At 42.1% G+C, this 15,716-nt stretch overlaps 1 protein-coding gene across 3 annotated transcripts; it reads left to right on the top strand.

Annotated features, from left to right (window-relative positions):
• The first annotated feature begins 217 nt into the window (after nucleotides 1-217).
• Nucleotides 218-13,653, top strand: CCNG2 (cyclin G2). Of its 3 annotated transcripts, none has more exons than XM_070948803.1 (8): nucleotides 218-540; nucleotides 4,032-4,160; nucleotides 5,324-5,461; nucleotides 5,983-6,233; nucleotides 6,967-7,045; nucleotides 7,133-7,231; nucleotides 9,057-9,262; nucleotides 11,926-13,653. In XM_070948803.1, the coding sequence occupies exons 2-8, from the start codon at nucleotides 4,032-4,034 to the stop codon at nucleotides 12,062-12,064; spliced, it is 1,041 nt and encodes a 346-aa protein (XP_070804904.1). In that variant the 5' UTR covers nucleotides 218-540; the 3' UTR covers nucleotides 12,065-13,653. The 3 variants fall into 3 exon arrangements, with proteins under 3 accessions (XP_070804904.1, XP_070804907.1, XP_070804905.1); XM_070948804.1 differs by lacking the exon at nucleotides 218-540 and adding an exon at nucleotides 2,402-2,416; XM_070948806.1 differs by lacking the exon at nucleotides 11,926-13,653 and having other exon boundaries at nucleotides 9,057-9,266.
• The last annotated feature ends 2,063 nt before the right edge of the window (nucleotides 13,654-15,716 follow it).

The raw sequence follows: 15,716 nt of genomic DNA, 5'->3' as shown, positions 1-15,716 counted from the left end.
GAGAAAAGGAGACCCCTTTTCTTTTATTTTTTTTTAAAAAATCTTTTATTTCCCTCCCTTTTTTGGGGGGGGAGGTAAGAGAGTCCTATCACTGGGATGTAGATCCCTCCGCCTTTAAAAAAAAAAAAAAAGGGAGACAGGAAAGGCGAGCAAAACAAAAGCGGCGGGTCACGTGACGGAAAGGGGCGGAGCCGCCGGACCTGGGAGGGAGGGCGGACTCCATTTTGAAGCGGCTCTGAGGCGCCTCTGACTGGTTCTCTCCCAGAACGGCGTCCGGGGCTGAAGGAAGGAAGAGCCATGGTGGAGTTCGTACGCTGACTCCCGGCGGGGGAAAGAACCTGGGACTGGAGGGCGAAAGGGCGTCGGGGGCTGAATGCGGGGCCGCTGGGTCGGTAGCGACGAGGCGCTGCTGCGGCTCTGGTGCTCGTTGCTGCGGCAGCGGCGGAGTGGAGCGGTCGCCTCCCTTCGCTTCAGCCCCCGATCTGCCTCCTCCGGCCCTTCCGACCTCCAAGAAGGGAGACCCGCCGCCGCCGCGGAGAGGTAAATCCGACCTACGCTGAGGAAAAACCCACCGGGGGGCGGGGAAATTTGTCTTTTGAGAGACCAAAAAAAATTATTATTTTCTTTGAAAGGACAGGTCGGTATTCTCCCCTCGCTCGCTCAACGTCGATTAAAAACGGTCCTCTGTTAGAAATAAACCCGGGGGGGGGGAGGGGAGCCTGTCAAGCTGCGAATCGCTTGTCAATTTGTGGTTGAGGGTGGGGGGGGGAAAGGAAGGGGGTCTCTCTGCGCATGCGCGCAATCTCCTTTGTCGAGGGAGGCGGGGCTCCTCGAAGGGAGCCCCTTTTCAGATCTAGGGGTGGGTGGGTGTCTCCCTGTGGAAATTAGGAAAGCTTTGTTTAATGGCGATGGAGGCATCCGTCCGTGGATCTCCCCCCCACCCCAAAAAAACTACTTTTGACCAGGGATCCTTTAAAAATGATGGGGGGGATTCCCCCCCCACAAGGCAGGGTGTATGGAAGCCGGGGAGGATCTGGATGTAGAACACACACACACACACACACACACACACACGGGGGGGGGGGGGGAAAGGGAAGAGGAAACATCCTGGCCGGTTTGTATTGTAGGTAGTCCTCGACGTACAACAGTTCATTTAGTGACGGTTCAAAGTTACGACGGCCCTGAAAAAAGTGACGTAGGACCGTTTTCCACACTTACGACCAGTGCAGCAACCCCATGGACACGTGATCCAAATTCAGGACACTTGGCAACCGACTCACGTTTATGACAGTTGCAGTGTCCCGGGGTTATGTGATCCCCTATTGACAAGTGAAGTCGATGGGGGAAGCCGGATTCACTTAACAGCCTTGTTACGAACTTAACAGCTGGCAGTGACTCGCTTAACAACTGTGGGAAGAAAGGTTTGTAAAGCGGGGGAGCGGAATCCAACAAATGTCTCACTTAACGACAGGAATGTTGGACACCATTGTGGTCATAAGTCGAGGGCTACCTGTATATGGAAGTTGGGGATGACCTGGGGATGTAAAGAAATCAAATCCCCCCTCCTCACACACACACACACACACACACACACACAAAAGGAAGAGGAAACATCCTGGCCAGTTTGCATTGCAGGTAGACCTCTACTTACAAGAGTTCATTAAGTGACCGTTCAAAGTGACAACGGCACTGAAAAAAGAGGCTTATGACCGTTTTTCACACTTACAACCGTTGCAGCAACCCCTAGGTCACATGATCAAAATTCAGAAGCTTGGCAACCGACTCGTATTTATGACGGTTGCAGGGCCCTGAGATCATGTGATCACCTTTTGTGGCCTTCTGACAAGCAAAGTTGATTGGGAAGCCAGATTCGGTTAACCACCATGTGACTAATTTAACTGCAGTGATTCACTTAATAGCTCCACCAAGAAAGGTCGTAAAATGAGGCAAGCTCATTTAACAATGTTTCCACTTAGCAACAGAAATTTTGGGCTCAGTTGTGGTTGTAAGTCGAGGACTACCTGAACTAAATCTGATTCTCCTCCTCCCCCCCCCCCCCACGACTCTTAAGATGTCAATTTAAAACTTTTAAATTTGTTTTTGAATGCCTGTTACTGCCCACCATTACCATTTAAAGGAATAAGCTGCTTTTCCCAACCTGGTCTTCTTTGGGATGTGAAGTGACCATCTTTGTCCAGTTTGGTGATTGGTTGTGCTGGTTAGATAAGGTGGGGGCATTGTCTGATGGGTGTGAGATTGGGAAAGGGTGATCTAGGGAGCCAGACTGCCAGATGGCTCTTGGGGTATTGTTTAGCTGTAAGGGGGAGGGGCTTGTAATCTGAATTTTGCATTGATTTCGGGTAGCAGGGAAGGGGAGGCATTAGAAGCAATGACACTGCCCTGGAGAGAATCCAAGGTAAGGAAGGCAGAGAGAGAAAAAAAAAAGCTATGGCAGAGGCTTATTTGTGTATGTAATTAGGAAGACTTGAATTGGTGTGAACACAACAATAATAAACAACATTTGGGAGCTCTTTCATAGTGGTTTTCCAGTTCTTAAAATGGAGAGGGGAGGATTGGTTGGGGAGGATTTAGGGATGAGAGTCCCAAAAGGAAAGGAAAATGTAAACAGGGGTTACGGTTGGTCGCTTGGGGTAACCAGAACTAAAGTTGAAGTATTTATTGAAAAGAGAGTATTAGATTGTTCTGGCAGCATTCATACAAAGGAAGTATGTTTTGGTATTTCAAAGGAGAAAGCAAAGTCAAAGAAATTCTGTATTAGGAGATTGTAGAAGTATTGATTTAAGGATCATTGTTGTATATAATACGATCGACTGTGTAGGTAGCATATATGTGGACTCCCCTATGCTTTCAGTTAAAATCCTTTTATGTCCTGTTCCTGAGGGCAGAGCCAGGGGAGAGATCGCCTCAAACAAAAAAAAAGAATTGTAGGCCTTTCTTTCTGTTTATACAGAATCTGTGCTCAAGGTTGTTGTTAGGGCAAAATGGAAACAAACTGCATTTATAACTCCAACTGAAAATCGTATTTACCTTTGTGTGTGAGAAAGAGACTGATTGAGACACCACAGAAAATGTTTCAGACTACTTGTCCAATATCTCGGTAAAAAGTCAGCTGGGTAGAATCTGAAATATGTGGACCCTTAAACCTTAGGAGAGGCTGTTAAAATGCTAACTGAAGAAGATGTCTATCTGCTCAAAACTGAGCTCTCTTTATTTGGTGTATAAATAAGTGTACAAGGACTGGGAAATCTCTGTGTTCTTTTGCCGCCCCCTACAGTTACTTGGAAGTTATTGTCTCGGTGTGTACGTGACAAAGCCCTCCTATGCTTCCCCCTCCCTCAACATCCTCTTTGTTAACTCTGCGGTGAACTGTGGGCAAAATAAAAGCTTTTCCTAGTCCTTTAAGCAAGAGAGAACATTCGGTTTTGTGTCTTACCCTTTCTCTTCTTTCCCCATTGGATGGTTTTATTATTCAAAAAAAGTAGTTGGACTGATGGGATGATCGGAGAAATGATTAAATCAGGGTGTTAAAGGAATACCCCTGTCTTTTACTGCCTGGCTCCCTTGGGGTAAGAATTCTAGTGACTTTGAAATCCTATATCTATCATTGGCATTTAGCATTGCAGTTCTATTCTGTGCTTTGGTGCTCTAAAATAAGTCTTGTTGAAGCAAAAGCAGACTTCCAACCAATATGGAGATTCATTTGATTGATTTTTCGCATTTGTAACACCTCCTCGGGTGGGTTCTACTTAGCTTTACTATTGGTTCGCAACGGGGCCACGCACGCTTCTGCGCATGCACAAAAGTTTCTTGATGATGTCGGTGGGCGGAGCCTCCCGCTGGTTTTACTACCGGTTCTATAGAACCTCTGAACTGGGGGCAACCCACCATTGCACCTCCTGATTCCACAATGACTGGGAGGCACCACAGATGGATCAAAAATAGACACCTCAGAAAATGTTGGCTGTGTATTTAGTACCTACCACCCTGAAAACTTATTTCCTTTTTCCTAGATGAAGAACATTGAAGCAGAAGAACAGATGAGCAGCTGGCTCTTCAAACAGCTTAAACTCCATTTGGATCAGGAATGGAAATACCAACCCAGGGAAAAGGGGCTAAGTCTGATTGAGTGCACTATTGAGGTGAGGAGATAGAAGTTTGCCAATTGGGTGTGATGAAGAACGTCAGCTGATATGACTTATTTCTGGAGGAAGTGGCCAGAATGCAGTCAGAGCAGGAAGCTGTCGATGTTAATAATTTGTTTAGAGCAGTTTGCTTGCTTTGTATAAAATAGATCTATTCAAATGTACTAATTCGTCATAATAAACTATGGCTTATACAACTAGTATAAGTACTGGATATTGGCTTCCCACCTTTCACAATAGATATTTAAGCAGGTTGTTACCATTGATTTTTAAAGCTGTTGGAGCATTGCTTCCCAACAGTTTTACTGAAAAACTGTCAGTGATCAGACTAGATAGCTGAAATTACATATTTATATAGCTGAAATTACATATTTGTCAGGTGTTTCTTTGCTTGGTTCAGATATAGTTAGAGATCATGATTCTTTGTCTGAGAGAATTGTACCTGCCAAATTAAAAGCCCAATTAAAAATGGGTTTTTCTCTTCACAAGACTAGCCAAGTTATTGAATGAAGCAGTCCTTGTTTCTGAAAGAAGCAATGATAGGTTTTTTTCCAGGAAATCTACTTTGAAAAGGTAATTTACAGTTACAGGTAGTCTTCGACTTATAACCATTCATTTAGCAGTCATTCAGAGTTACAACGGCACTGAAAAAAGGGACCTAGGACCGTTTTTCGCACTTATAACCATTGCGGCATCCCCATGGTCACATGATCAAAGTTTGGTCACTTGGCAACTGGCATGTCTTTATGGCGGTTGTACTATCCCAGGGTCATGTGATTACCATTTGTAACCTTCCCAGCCGGCTACCGACAAGCAAAGTCAATGGGAGAAGCCAGATTTGCTTAATGACCACATGGTTCACTTGACAACTGCAGCGATTTGCTTAGCAACTCTGGCAAAGGTCATAAAACGGGGTGCAACTCACTTAACAACTTAGCAATAGAAATTTGGGGGTCAATTGCGATTGTAAGTCGAGAATTACCTGTATTGAGATAGAATTGGTTTTGACTTGACCGTTTGCCATCTTACTTTATGTCTCTCTCATCCTGCTGGCAAGTAATTGGCTGTCGCTGGTTCATCAAAATGTATAGATCGTCCAATGAAAACCTTTGATGCAGAATTCTGCCACTAGCATTAAGATGTTGCTTGTCTTGTTACAGAATGAAAACACCTTATGCCCAAGACTTAGGAACGCAAAAGTGGAAGATCTCTGGAGTTTGGTCAATTTCTTTGGATTTGCCACAGAAACCTTTGTCCTGGCTGTCAACATTCTTGACAGGTTTTTGGCACTCATGAAGGTATATGGGGGAAAGGAAATGCTGTATCATAGTTTGCAGAGTTTTATATTAACTAGACAGATAAACAGCCTTTACTATTTGTTCTGGCCTTAAGCTACTTATCTAGTTTATCTCTAGGCAGTTAGACTATCATATAAACTATTCAGAATATGTTATATATTAAAAGTATGTCATCTTTAAAATGCATTTTCATAGTTTCCTTTTCTTTGTCTCTTAATTTTTCTTCAGTCTGAACCTCAGTTATGTGCCATTTTTTATCGTGCCAATTATATATTTATGTATGAGCCTCCAGTAAGGCCACATGAACAGTGGCTGAAATTCTGAGAAATATCCATTATTAGTGGAACGTTGAGTGGATTTAAGAGTATCGCAGGCTTTCTCATTTAATACATCTTATCACTCTGAGAAGTAAAATTGAAACAGTCTTGTGGTCTGTGGAAATAAATAGACTTGCAACATTTTTAAAAAATTAACATTGTTGAGTAGCTGGTTATTCATAAGGTTGTTTTCCTTTGACTTAGGTGAAACCTAAGCATTTATCCTGCATTGGAGTCTGTTGTTTCCAGCTGGCTGCTCAACAGGTTGAGGAGGAAGGCAACATCCCATCTCTGCATGATGTCATCCGAATTAGCCAATGCAAATGCACCGTTTCTGATCTCAAGCGTATGGAAAAAATAATATCAGAAAAACTGCACTTTGACTTCAAAGCAACTACTGCCTTAACTTTTTTGCACTTATACCATACTATTGTACTCTGCCATACCTCAGAAAGGTACCGTTGGCTCAGTTTAATACCTTCATTTCCAGTTTTAAAAAAAAGATTAAAGCATACAGTACAGACAGTCCTTGATTTATGACTGTAATTGAGCCAAAATTTTGCTCATAAACTGTCATGGTCAGCGCTGAGCTTGTAATGGCGCCCAACTTTACAAACATTTTTGCAGCAGTCGTTAAGCAAACAACATGGCCATGAAGGGAACGCTGCAAAGTGAACACATTGTTCACTGTGGAGTGGTTTTAGCCAGATGTAAATGCCAGTTTCCAGGGAAAAGTGATAATTTGACCATAGGGTGCTACAAACTGTTGTAAATGTGAGCCTGTTGCCGAGCACCCAGAACGCAGTCACGTGACTCATGGGGAGGCTGAAATTAGAACTTTGAATCTGGCTCATAAGTCCCATTTTCAGGGTCTGTTGTAACTTACACTTAGTGTAAGTAAGTTGAGGACTACCTGTATCCTTGTTAACATTCTTGATTTCTTCCTTTCCAATCTTTGCTGTAGTTTCTGTATGCTTCGTGTACAATGAGAGAAATCAATATGGTTGTATCTCGGCATCTTGTCATGTTTTATTTGGAGAACAAATTGCTGCTACTGCTGGATGCATTTTCAGATTTACTAGGACATAATTTGATTTAGTAGTTTCTGATTTAATGAGTTATGCAAACTCAGTCACAATGCAACATGTGCATCCAGCAGTAACATTTTGCTATTGTGACCCTTTACAGGAAAGAGCTGTTGAATCTCGACAAACTGGAAGCACAACTTAAAGCTTGTAACTGCCGACTTGTTTTTTCAAAAGCAAAAGTAAGTTTGAAATAAACTGCTCACAATGCGAAAGTTGAGGGTCAGTGACTAAATTCCTGAGCCGAATGTGTATTTTTGTCCCTTCAGCCCTCCATTTTGGCCCTGTGCCTTCTCTCTCTGGAAGTCCAGACTCTGAAATCCATTGAGTTGTTTGAGATTCTTCTGTACGTTCAGAAGCAGTCGAAGGTAAGAGAGCAGCATTCATTTACCCTTGGTCCAGCCATCCTGTGTACGGCCTTTTGGGGGGAAAATAATAGAGTTGATTCAAAAATAATGTTTATTATTTAAACTGTATAGGGGAAAACACCCCTCCCATTTTGAACGTGGATTATTGGGAAGAAATTGCGTCTTCCCGGAGTTTAAATAATTCCTGATCTATTTATAGAAGATAAACTTTTTCCCATTCACCTTGGGAAAGTGAATGTTCCTGCAGCACTCTGCTGGCCGAATTTCTATTTACTATCCTGGAATAGATCTTGTATTATCATGTTATTTATGCTATTGTATTTTATTACTAGTTGAATAATAAAAATACAATAGTGTACATAGCTTTTCTGCCTGGAAAATATTGAGCCTGTGTCACATGCCCATCATGGCCACTCCCACCCCAGCCGCGCACACGCACACCTCTGACCTCTGAGGTCAAAGACAACCCAGCTGCGGCCCTCAATGAAATCGACTTTTGACGCCCCTGTGTTATGCTAAAAGTTGCATCGTATCACATGGATGTTATTTCCTCAACACATCATTCAGACTGCATTTCCACTCAGTCTCACATGTACAGGTAGTCCTCAATTTAGCGACTGCCATTGAGCCCAAAAGTTCTGTTGCTAAGTGCGACATTTGTTAAGTGAATTTTTGCCCTATTTTATGACTTCTTGGGTTAAGTGAATCACTGCAGTTGTTAAGTTGGTGACACGGTTGTTAAGTGAATCTGGCTTCTCTATTTGCTTGCCAGAAGGTTGCAAAAGGTGACCCTGCAACCGTCATAAATTCGAGTCAGTTGCCAAGCGTTCGGATTTTGATAACGTCACCATGGGGATGCTGCAGTGATCTATATGTGAAAAACAGTCATAAGTCACTTTTTTTCAGCGCCGTTGTGACTTTGAATGGTCACTAAACGAACTGTTGTAAGTTGAGGACTACCTGTATGTGGGCTCTGTCAAAGCCAGGGAATTTCCTTGGGACAAATGTGATTTGAGTTCATAGAATCGTTTAGTTGGAAGGGACCTTGGAAATCATCTAGTTCAACCTCCTGCCTAAGGCAGGAGTCCTTCTAGTACCTCAGACAAATGGTTGTCCAATCTTGAAAACCTCCAGCAATGGAGCACCCGTGGTTATGTGAACCAGCTGGTTTATAGGCTGAGCTATATAGATCAGGGGTGTCAAACTCAATTTCATTGAAGACCGCATCAGGATTGGGTTTGACCTGGGGGGGTGGTGGCCAGCTCAACATCACTTGTGTTGGGGGCACCTGTGATGGTCCAGGCGGAGCTGGGAAGATCCATTGTCCCCAGTGGAGGAAGGTGAAACCAGGGACAGCACCAAACTCTTGTCCTCCAGAGGAGCCTTGCTGTCTGCTGGTAGCCAAGTGCTAAGGCAGAACTTTCCTTCCTTCTTCCTTCTCCTTTCTTCTTCCTTCCCCTCTTTCCTTCTTTTTCCTTCCTTGCTCTCTTCGGCATCCTGAAGCCCTCTGCCAGCCCAGTTTTCAGCCTGGGTGAGTTCCTGAAGCCCTCTGCCAGCGAAAATGGAGCCGGGGGTAGGGGGGGGGGGTAGGGTGTTTTCGCTGGCAGAGGCACTGCGGGCTGGTCCTTCACCGTTTCCACGGCTGCCCCGCAAGCCGGATTCTGCCCACGGGCCTTGAGTTTGACACCCTTGATATAGATCGATACTGGATGTGTACATCTTGGTTTATAATCAACTTAATGTGAAAAGAATGGCAGCTGTAGTTGTTTTGTGAAAGAACTTTTTTTAAAAAAAAAAATGTGAACCTTTTTTTTTCCTCCCCCAGATAAGTGACAGTGACTTACTGTATTGGAGAGAGCTGGTCTCAAAATGCTTAGCAGATTATGCTTCCCCCGCCTGTTGCAAGCCAGATCATAAGAAACTAGTCTGGATTGTTTCAAGACGCACTGCCCAGAATCTTCAAAACAGCTACTATAGTGTTCCTGAGTTGCCCACAATTCCAGAGGCCGGATGCTTTGATGAAAGCGAGAGGTAGGTAAACGCTCTTGGGCAGAGGTCTTCAAACTTGGCAGCTTTAGGACTTGTGGACTTCAACTTTCAGAATTCGTCAGCCAGCTATGCTATGCTATGCTGGCTGGAGAATTCTGGGAGTTGAAGTCCACAAGTCTTAAATCTGCCAAGTTTGAAGACCTCTGCTCTTGGGCCTTTCTCTGTTATTAGCCAACTGTATGTAGTCGCTTCAAGTAACTACCTGTAACTTTTTTTCAATAATGTAAATGCGTGAAGGACAGATAGATGGCCCATCAACTAGCATTCCCTGTGCTGGCATTTAGAAAAATAAAATGACCTGTATTTAAGAGTGAAGGATAAATTTGTCACCTTTCAGTTTTGATGGTTATGTCTGTGTTTCTGTGGCATGGACAGAGAGACCCATGACTCAGCGTTAGCACTCACAAAATCACATTTAAAAAGCCTTCACTTGGAAAAATAAGCAATGGGCATTTTTGGTAACAGTTATTGGTCAGAATAAACCAACCTTCCTCCATTTGATGCCTCTGAGAAGAGTTAGATTACATCCACTTTGCTGGAGAAGATGGGGTGTACAGTATATTTAGAGAGGGCCTAATAGAGTAAAGTAGAATAAACAGTTTTATTTTGAGAAGCTTTTTATTCCCATTGGAATAGAATGGCTTTTCCATCCTTCTAACAAACTTCTCAGATTGTTTAACGCTGCGTATGTACTTTGAGCTAAATCCCATGTTTGCAAGGAGTAGCTAATTGTGAGTTGGTTTTTCCAAGACCACAGCAATTAGTTCTTCCGTGGATCATTGATTAACATGCTGTCTTTCATTTCCCCCTCCTCCCCCCCAATACTTTAAAATAAGATGGCATGCAGATTGGCCGAGGGGAAGCTGATTTCTCTTGTTATCCAGTGAAGTCATCTTCCTGAGATTCCTTTTTGTCAGTGATAATGAGATGAGTAGTTAAGTACACAGTTGAGCTAATGAGACTGAAGTGGGATAAGATAATTATCAGCACTGCTGAATTCTCACGGCCCTTTCTTAATAGCAGTAGAATGTTGTCAGCTGCCTAAAGTCTAATGGAGTGGACAGCCATCCTTTAAATTACATTACCTGGTATTTCAAAGGATCCTATTTCAAAACTTACATTAAGTCTCCCTTGCATTGTGCAGATGATTACAACATGAAGATGCCCGTGTTGTTTTCTAGGCAAAGCATGGAAATCATTGGCAATTATCTTCTTCCATGATTTCGCTCTTGCTTGTCTGTCTGTCTGTCTACCTAATTTCAAAAGATGACTAGGGCTGGTACATTTTAAAGTGCACCTAATTTTTGATACAAGCTGTTGCCTGGATGCTTATCTCCTATATATAATGAACTCTCACAATTCCTTGTAAAACAGCAATTCACTATGTCATACAGTGGATTTTATCAAAGGCTTTTTCATACAAAGCTAAACATTACCTCCTTATCTGCTAAGATACTATCTGAAGAGTTCCGTTGTTTAGCAATAACTAATTTGGCAGCTAGATGTAGAAACTCAGTGTTTTTTTTTCCCCCATTTACAATTTTAAGTTTTGGGCCATTAAATGCATGTAACAAATCCAACTCAAGAAACGTTTATCATGCTCCCACCAAAGGGGAAAGAATGTTCCTTGAGATTTTAGATTTACCAGCATCTCACTGAATATCCGAGGGAGATGGGTGGTTAAAAATATGAAATATACATAAATAAAATATTAAGGGAAACTAACCTGTGATTTTTATGTAAGGTTGGTTATCAGAACTGTTTTTACTTTTATGCTTAAAATCCTGAAGCTTGCAAAGCCAATTCCTAACCAATATGGTTAGGTGCAGAATTTGCTAGAAAATTGAGCATATTTAATAAAAATATTTTGGTAAGGAAGAGAAGGTAGAGCAACTTGGCTGACTCCGAAGAGATTAATATGTGATGAATGCCGGTAGTTCTCAACTTACGGCCACAATGGAGCCCAACATTTCTGTTGCTAAGTGAGACATTTCTTAAGTGAGTTTTGCCCCATCTTACGACCTTTCTTGCCACAGTTGTTCAGTGAATCACTGCAGTTGTTAAACAAGTAGCATGGTTGTTAAGTGAATCTGGTTTCCCCCCTTGACTTCACTTTTCAGGTCGCGAAATGTGATCGCATGGTCCCTGGGACCCTGCAAATTATCATAAATATGAGTCAGTTGTCAAGCATCCCAGTGTTAATTATGTGACCATGGGGCAACAGTCATAAATGTGAAAAATAGCAATAGCATTTAGACTTATATACCACTTCACAGTGCTTTACAGCCCTCTCTAAGCGGTTTACAGAGTCAGCCTCTTGCCCCCAACAATCTGGGTCCTCATTTGACCCACCTCGGAAGGATGGAAGGCTGAGTCAACTTTGAGCCTGGTGAGATTTGAACTGTCAAATTGCAGGCAGCCAGCAGTCAGCAGAAGTAGCCTGCGGTACTGCACTCTAACCACTGCACCACCGCGACTCATCGTGACTTATGACCAAAATGGTCATAAGTCACTTTTTTTCAGTGCCGTTGTAACTGAAAGCGAACGGCTCTTAAGTCGACGACCGCCTGTACCACACACTCGGTTACTCTTTTTTTCTACCTTTCTTTGCGATTGCTAATGACCTTCATCGTTTCCTTTCGCAGTGAGGACTCTTGCGAAGACATGAGCTGCGGAGAAGAAAGCCTCAGCAGTTCCCCTCTGAGCGACGGAGGGGGCACCTTCTTTTTTGACCTCAAACCAAAATCAAAGTGGCAGGCTCTTTCCTTCGATTCCGTGTGCTAGTCTGAGCTCTTAAAACGCATCGTAGTATTTTTAGGCAATAAGTATCTGAACCAGCCCTCTCCCAACTAGGGTGCCTTCCAAGGGCTGGCTTTCACCCCCAGAATCGCCAGACCCCCCCCCCTCCCTTCCCCCTCAACCACAGTTGTTGCAGCTGAGAATTCTGGGGGTCGAAATCAACGCCTGCCGGAACGTGCTCCGGTTGGGAAATGATCTTAGCATTCCTTGTACTTTTGGTACAAGATCTCATGGAGTTACTCAAAATGCATATTGTGCTTTTTTTTACCTTTATATGATGGTAAGTCTGATGTGGCACGAGGGATCAAATGAACCATTTCAAACCTTTGGTCGAGAAACGATCACAGGAGCACAGATTTGCCACCCAGATCACAAGAGGGCTTGCCATGGGCTGGAATCCTCTGCTGAAAAATAGGTTGAATCTTAGCAGTGACCGATTCGGTGGCTAGAGGAAATTGCAGAGAACGTATATGAATTTCTTTTCTGGAAAGGTTTTAAATAATGTGTTTTTGTTTGTTTGTTTGTTACGTATTCTTTTAAAGAAAGTATTCCTGGAGAGATACTACCGTTTCAGGAGACTTGTTTTAATCACAAATGCTGTTTTTTTTTTCTTTGTTTTTTGGGGGGGTAGAAATAAATAAGCTGCTTTGTTTTTTTTTTGAAAAACGCAAAACCAATCCACATCGATGTGCTGAAGCATATTTTAGTGTTAAGATTTCTAAAGATGAGCTTTCAAATCCTCAAATTAGGAAACGAAATGTTTTTACGAAACCTTAGTCTTACTGTTTTTTTTAAAAAAAAACATATTAAAATTTAGAAAGTACTGGATTTCAGTACTTCCACGGTCCTTCCCATTAGCTTATTTCTTTTACATTGTTACTAAGTAAATCTTATAATCATTAACTTTTGCATGCTTAAGTGAAAATTGTTAGTGGAAAGGCAGTTGATAATGGAGAAGTTTTGATAAATGTGAAGTTGATAAAAAACGGTTGTCATTACATTTAATTGCTTGCCTTTCCTTCCCCCTGCCCCCCCCCCCCTTTAAAGCACAGACTTTATGGTTGCTTTACTTTAGTTCCTTCAAATATATGCAAAGTAAGCAAAAGAAGTCATTTAGTCTGTATTAATAATGTGAAGGCAATGCTGTGGTTGAAACGAAGCGGCAATAAAGTTAGGATCCTTGCTTTGTGTGTTTTTTTCTCGTGTAGGCAGAGGTGAATGTTTTGGATAGCGTGTGGTGTGATCTGATTTTTATAAAGAAAAAAAAGTTTACAAAAAAGTGTAAAAAATGTAAATTAAAACCTGTAAAAAAAAACTTAAAAAACAAAATAAGCTGAAAAATATTGTATTTTTTACAGTGTACGTTCCTTTCTATATGTTGCATGTAGATATTAATTTATTATACCTTGTATATGATATAAATAATGTATATGGAAGGCGGGGTGGGGAGGGTTGGTTGGTACGACCAGATTGTGTCAGAATGTTTTTTTGAAAGCTATTTTTGCTCAAAAAAATAACTCAAAATTATCTCTCTGCTTCTGTTCAATAAAACCAAATGCTTTTTTTTTTCTCTATCTGAGTCTGTGGTCATTTTGGTATATATAACAGGACAAAATCAGAAACCAGAACATATTTTTAAAGAAGTGGTTAACTTCTAACTAATGGAACCTTAATTATAATGAGGATGGCATTTTGTGAAGTGAAGAAAAAAAATTACAAGAAAATTGTGATGAGCTTATCCTCGATTTCCTCGAGAGATTTTAAATACCATCCTTCATATTGATATCCTGCAGGACATATAACCAGACTAGATGCATTTTTTAAAAAAAAATATAACCTGGTGGAAAATAAAGTGAAGGAGAGTGATTACAGGCTGAATTTCAGATCAGATAGCCAATCAAATCCATATCCTAACTTGGCTAACGTATGTCTACACAAGTAGTCCTCACAACCAGAATTGAGCCCAACATTTCTGTTGTTAAGCGAGACAGTTCTTATGTGAGTTTTGCCCCATTTCCCCACCTTTCTCGCCACAGTCATTAAGTGAATCACTCTGGTTATTAAGTTAGTAACACGGTTGTTAAATGAAGCTGGCTTCCCCATTGACTTTGCTTGTCAGAAGGTTGCAAAAGGAAATCACACGACCCCAGGACACTGCAACCGTCATAAATATGAGTCGTTTGACAAGCATCTGAATTTCGATCATAGGATTGTAGGCACGACTAGAGATTCTCAGTCATCCAGGTCATGGTTGTCCCGAAGGTGCTTTTTTCAGGAAGCAACTGGACTTTTTTTTTTCTTTTTGAAGACGTTTCGCTTCTCATCCAAGAAGCTTCTTCAGCTCTGACTGGATCCTTTCATTCCCCACTAATCCAGTCAGAGCTGAAGAAGCTTCTTGGATGAGAAGCAAAACGTCTTCAAAAAAAAAACCCCACAAACCTAAGAAAGTCCAGTTGCCTCCTGAAAAAAAGCACCTTTGGGATTGTAGAGACGACGCAATGGTTGCAAGTGTGAAAAACTCTTAAATTGCCTTTTCAGTAGTTGTAACTTTGAAGGGTCACTAAATGGAACGGTTGTGAGTAGAGGACTCCCTGTTGAAGTTCTGGAAAAGCTCAGGCTCTGGTCACAGCCTTAGCCTGGTGTGATGCTGGCATTTTGGCTTACATTGGAATGTTAACAATTCATACACAAATGTACCATATTTTTCAGAGTATAAGACGCACCAAAGAAATCTGCCTCTGCCTCCCAGCAATTTTGCCTCCTTGCAGCAAACAGCCTGCTTTACTTTCATTTTTGTTTTCAGCATAGCTTGATTAGCACAAGGGGAAAAAAAATCTGCTCCCAGCAATTTACCTCCTTGCAGCAAGCAGCAGAGCCCTGCACAAAGCAGCTGAGAGCAAAACAGCTGAGAGTCAGGAGGCCAATCCAACAATCAATTTGTGCTAATTAGACTTTGCGGAAGCTGGAACAAGCTGTTGCTTGCTGCTTGCTGCAAGGAAGTAAATTGCTGGGAGGCAGAGGCCAAAGGGTGGGGGCCAGTGGGTGGACAGGGCTACATTCGGTGTATAAGACACACCTAAATTTTCACATCCTTTTGGGGGGGGTGCTTCTTATACTCTGAAATATACAGTAAATAATTGCATGTGTACCTCCAAAATCAAGCTTGGCCGTATTTTATATACCATTCATATATCACCCCCAGTGCGTCACCTCTGGGTGACTTGAGTACAAAATAATTTGAGTCCTCAGCACTGTGACACTAATTGACAACAGAATTGCAGTTTAGTCATGGTGGTCGTTAAACAGATTACCACCTGACCGCACCCAGCATTATGATCTTGTGGTGGTGGTGTTGAAATGAATGCCGCAGTCCATTAAGCAACCCCCAGTTTCCCCAATGGGCTTTGTTTGCTGGAAACTAGAAGTAAACACTAGAAGCCAGCAAAAAAAAAAAAAAAAATGCTAAAACTTGTGATTTTTAGCATTTGGCAATTGGCTCGCATTTGCTATAGGATTATGCGAGCACTGGAGTAAGGTGGAAGGGTGCACCTATCAGAACTTCTAAAACGAGTTGTAAGTAACTCTGGGGAGGTCTGTTATAACTTTGAACAGTCACAAAACAACGTTATTAAAATTG

This window comes from Pituophis catenifer, unplaced genomic scaffold, assembly GCF_029215685.1.
Source record: "Pituophis catenifer annectens isolate HBS135680 unplaced genomic scaffold, rPitCat1.0.hap2 SCAF_8, whole genome shotgun sequence".
NCBI classification, from domain to species: domain Eukaryota; kingdom Metazoa; phylum Chordata; class Lepidosauria; order Squamata; family Colubridae; genus Pituophis; species Pituophis catenifer.
This window is presented reverse-complemented; position numbering and strand designations above follow the sequence as displayed.

Coding starts and splice junctions, on each gene's coding strand:
- CCNG2 (XM_070948803.1), top strand. CDS start 4,032: ATGAAGAACATTGAAGCAGAAGAACAGATGAGCAGCTGGCTCTTCAAA. Junction 6,234..6,966: donor CTCTGCCATACCTCAGAAAG/GTACCGTTGGCT, acceptor GACCCTTTACAG/GAAAGAGCTGTTGAATCTCG. Junction 9,263..11,925: donor TGCTTTGATGAAAGCGAGAG/GTAGGTAAACGC, acceptor TTCCTTTCGCAG/TGAGGACTCTTGCGAAGACA.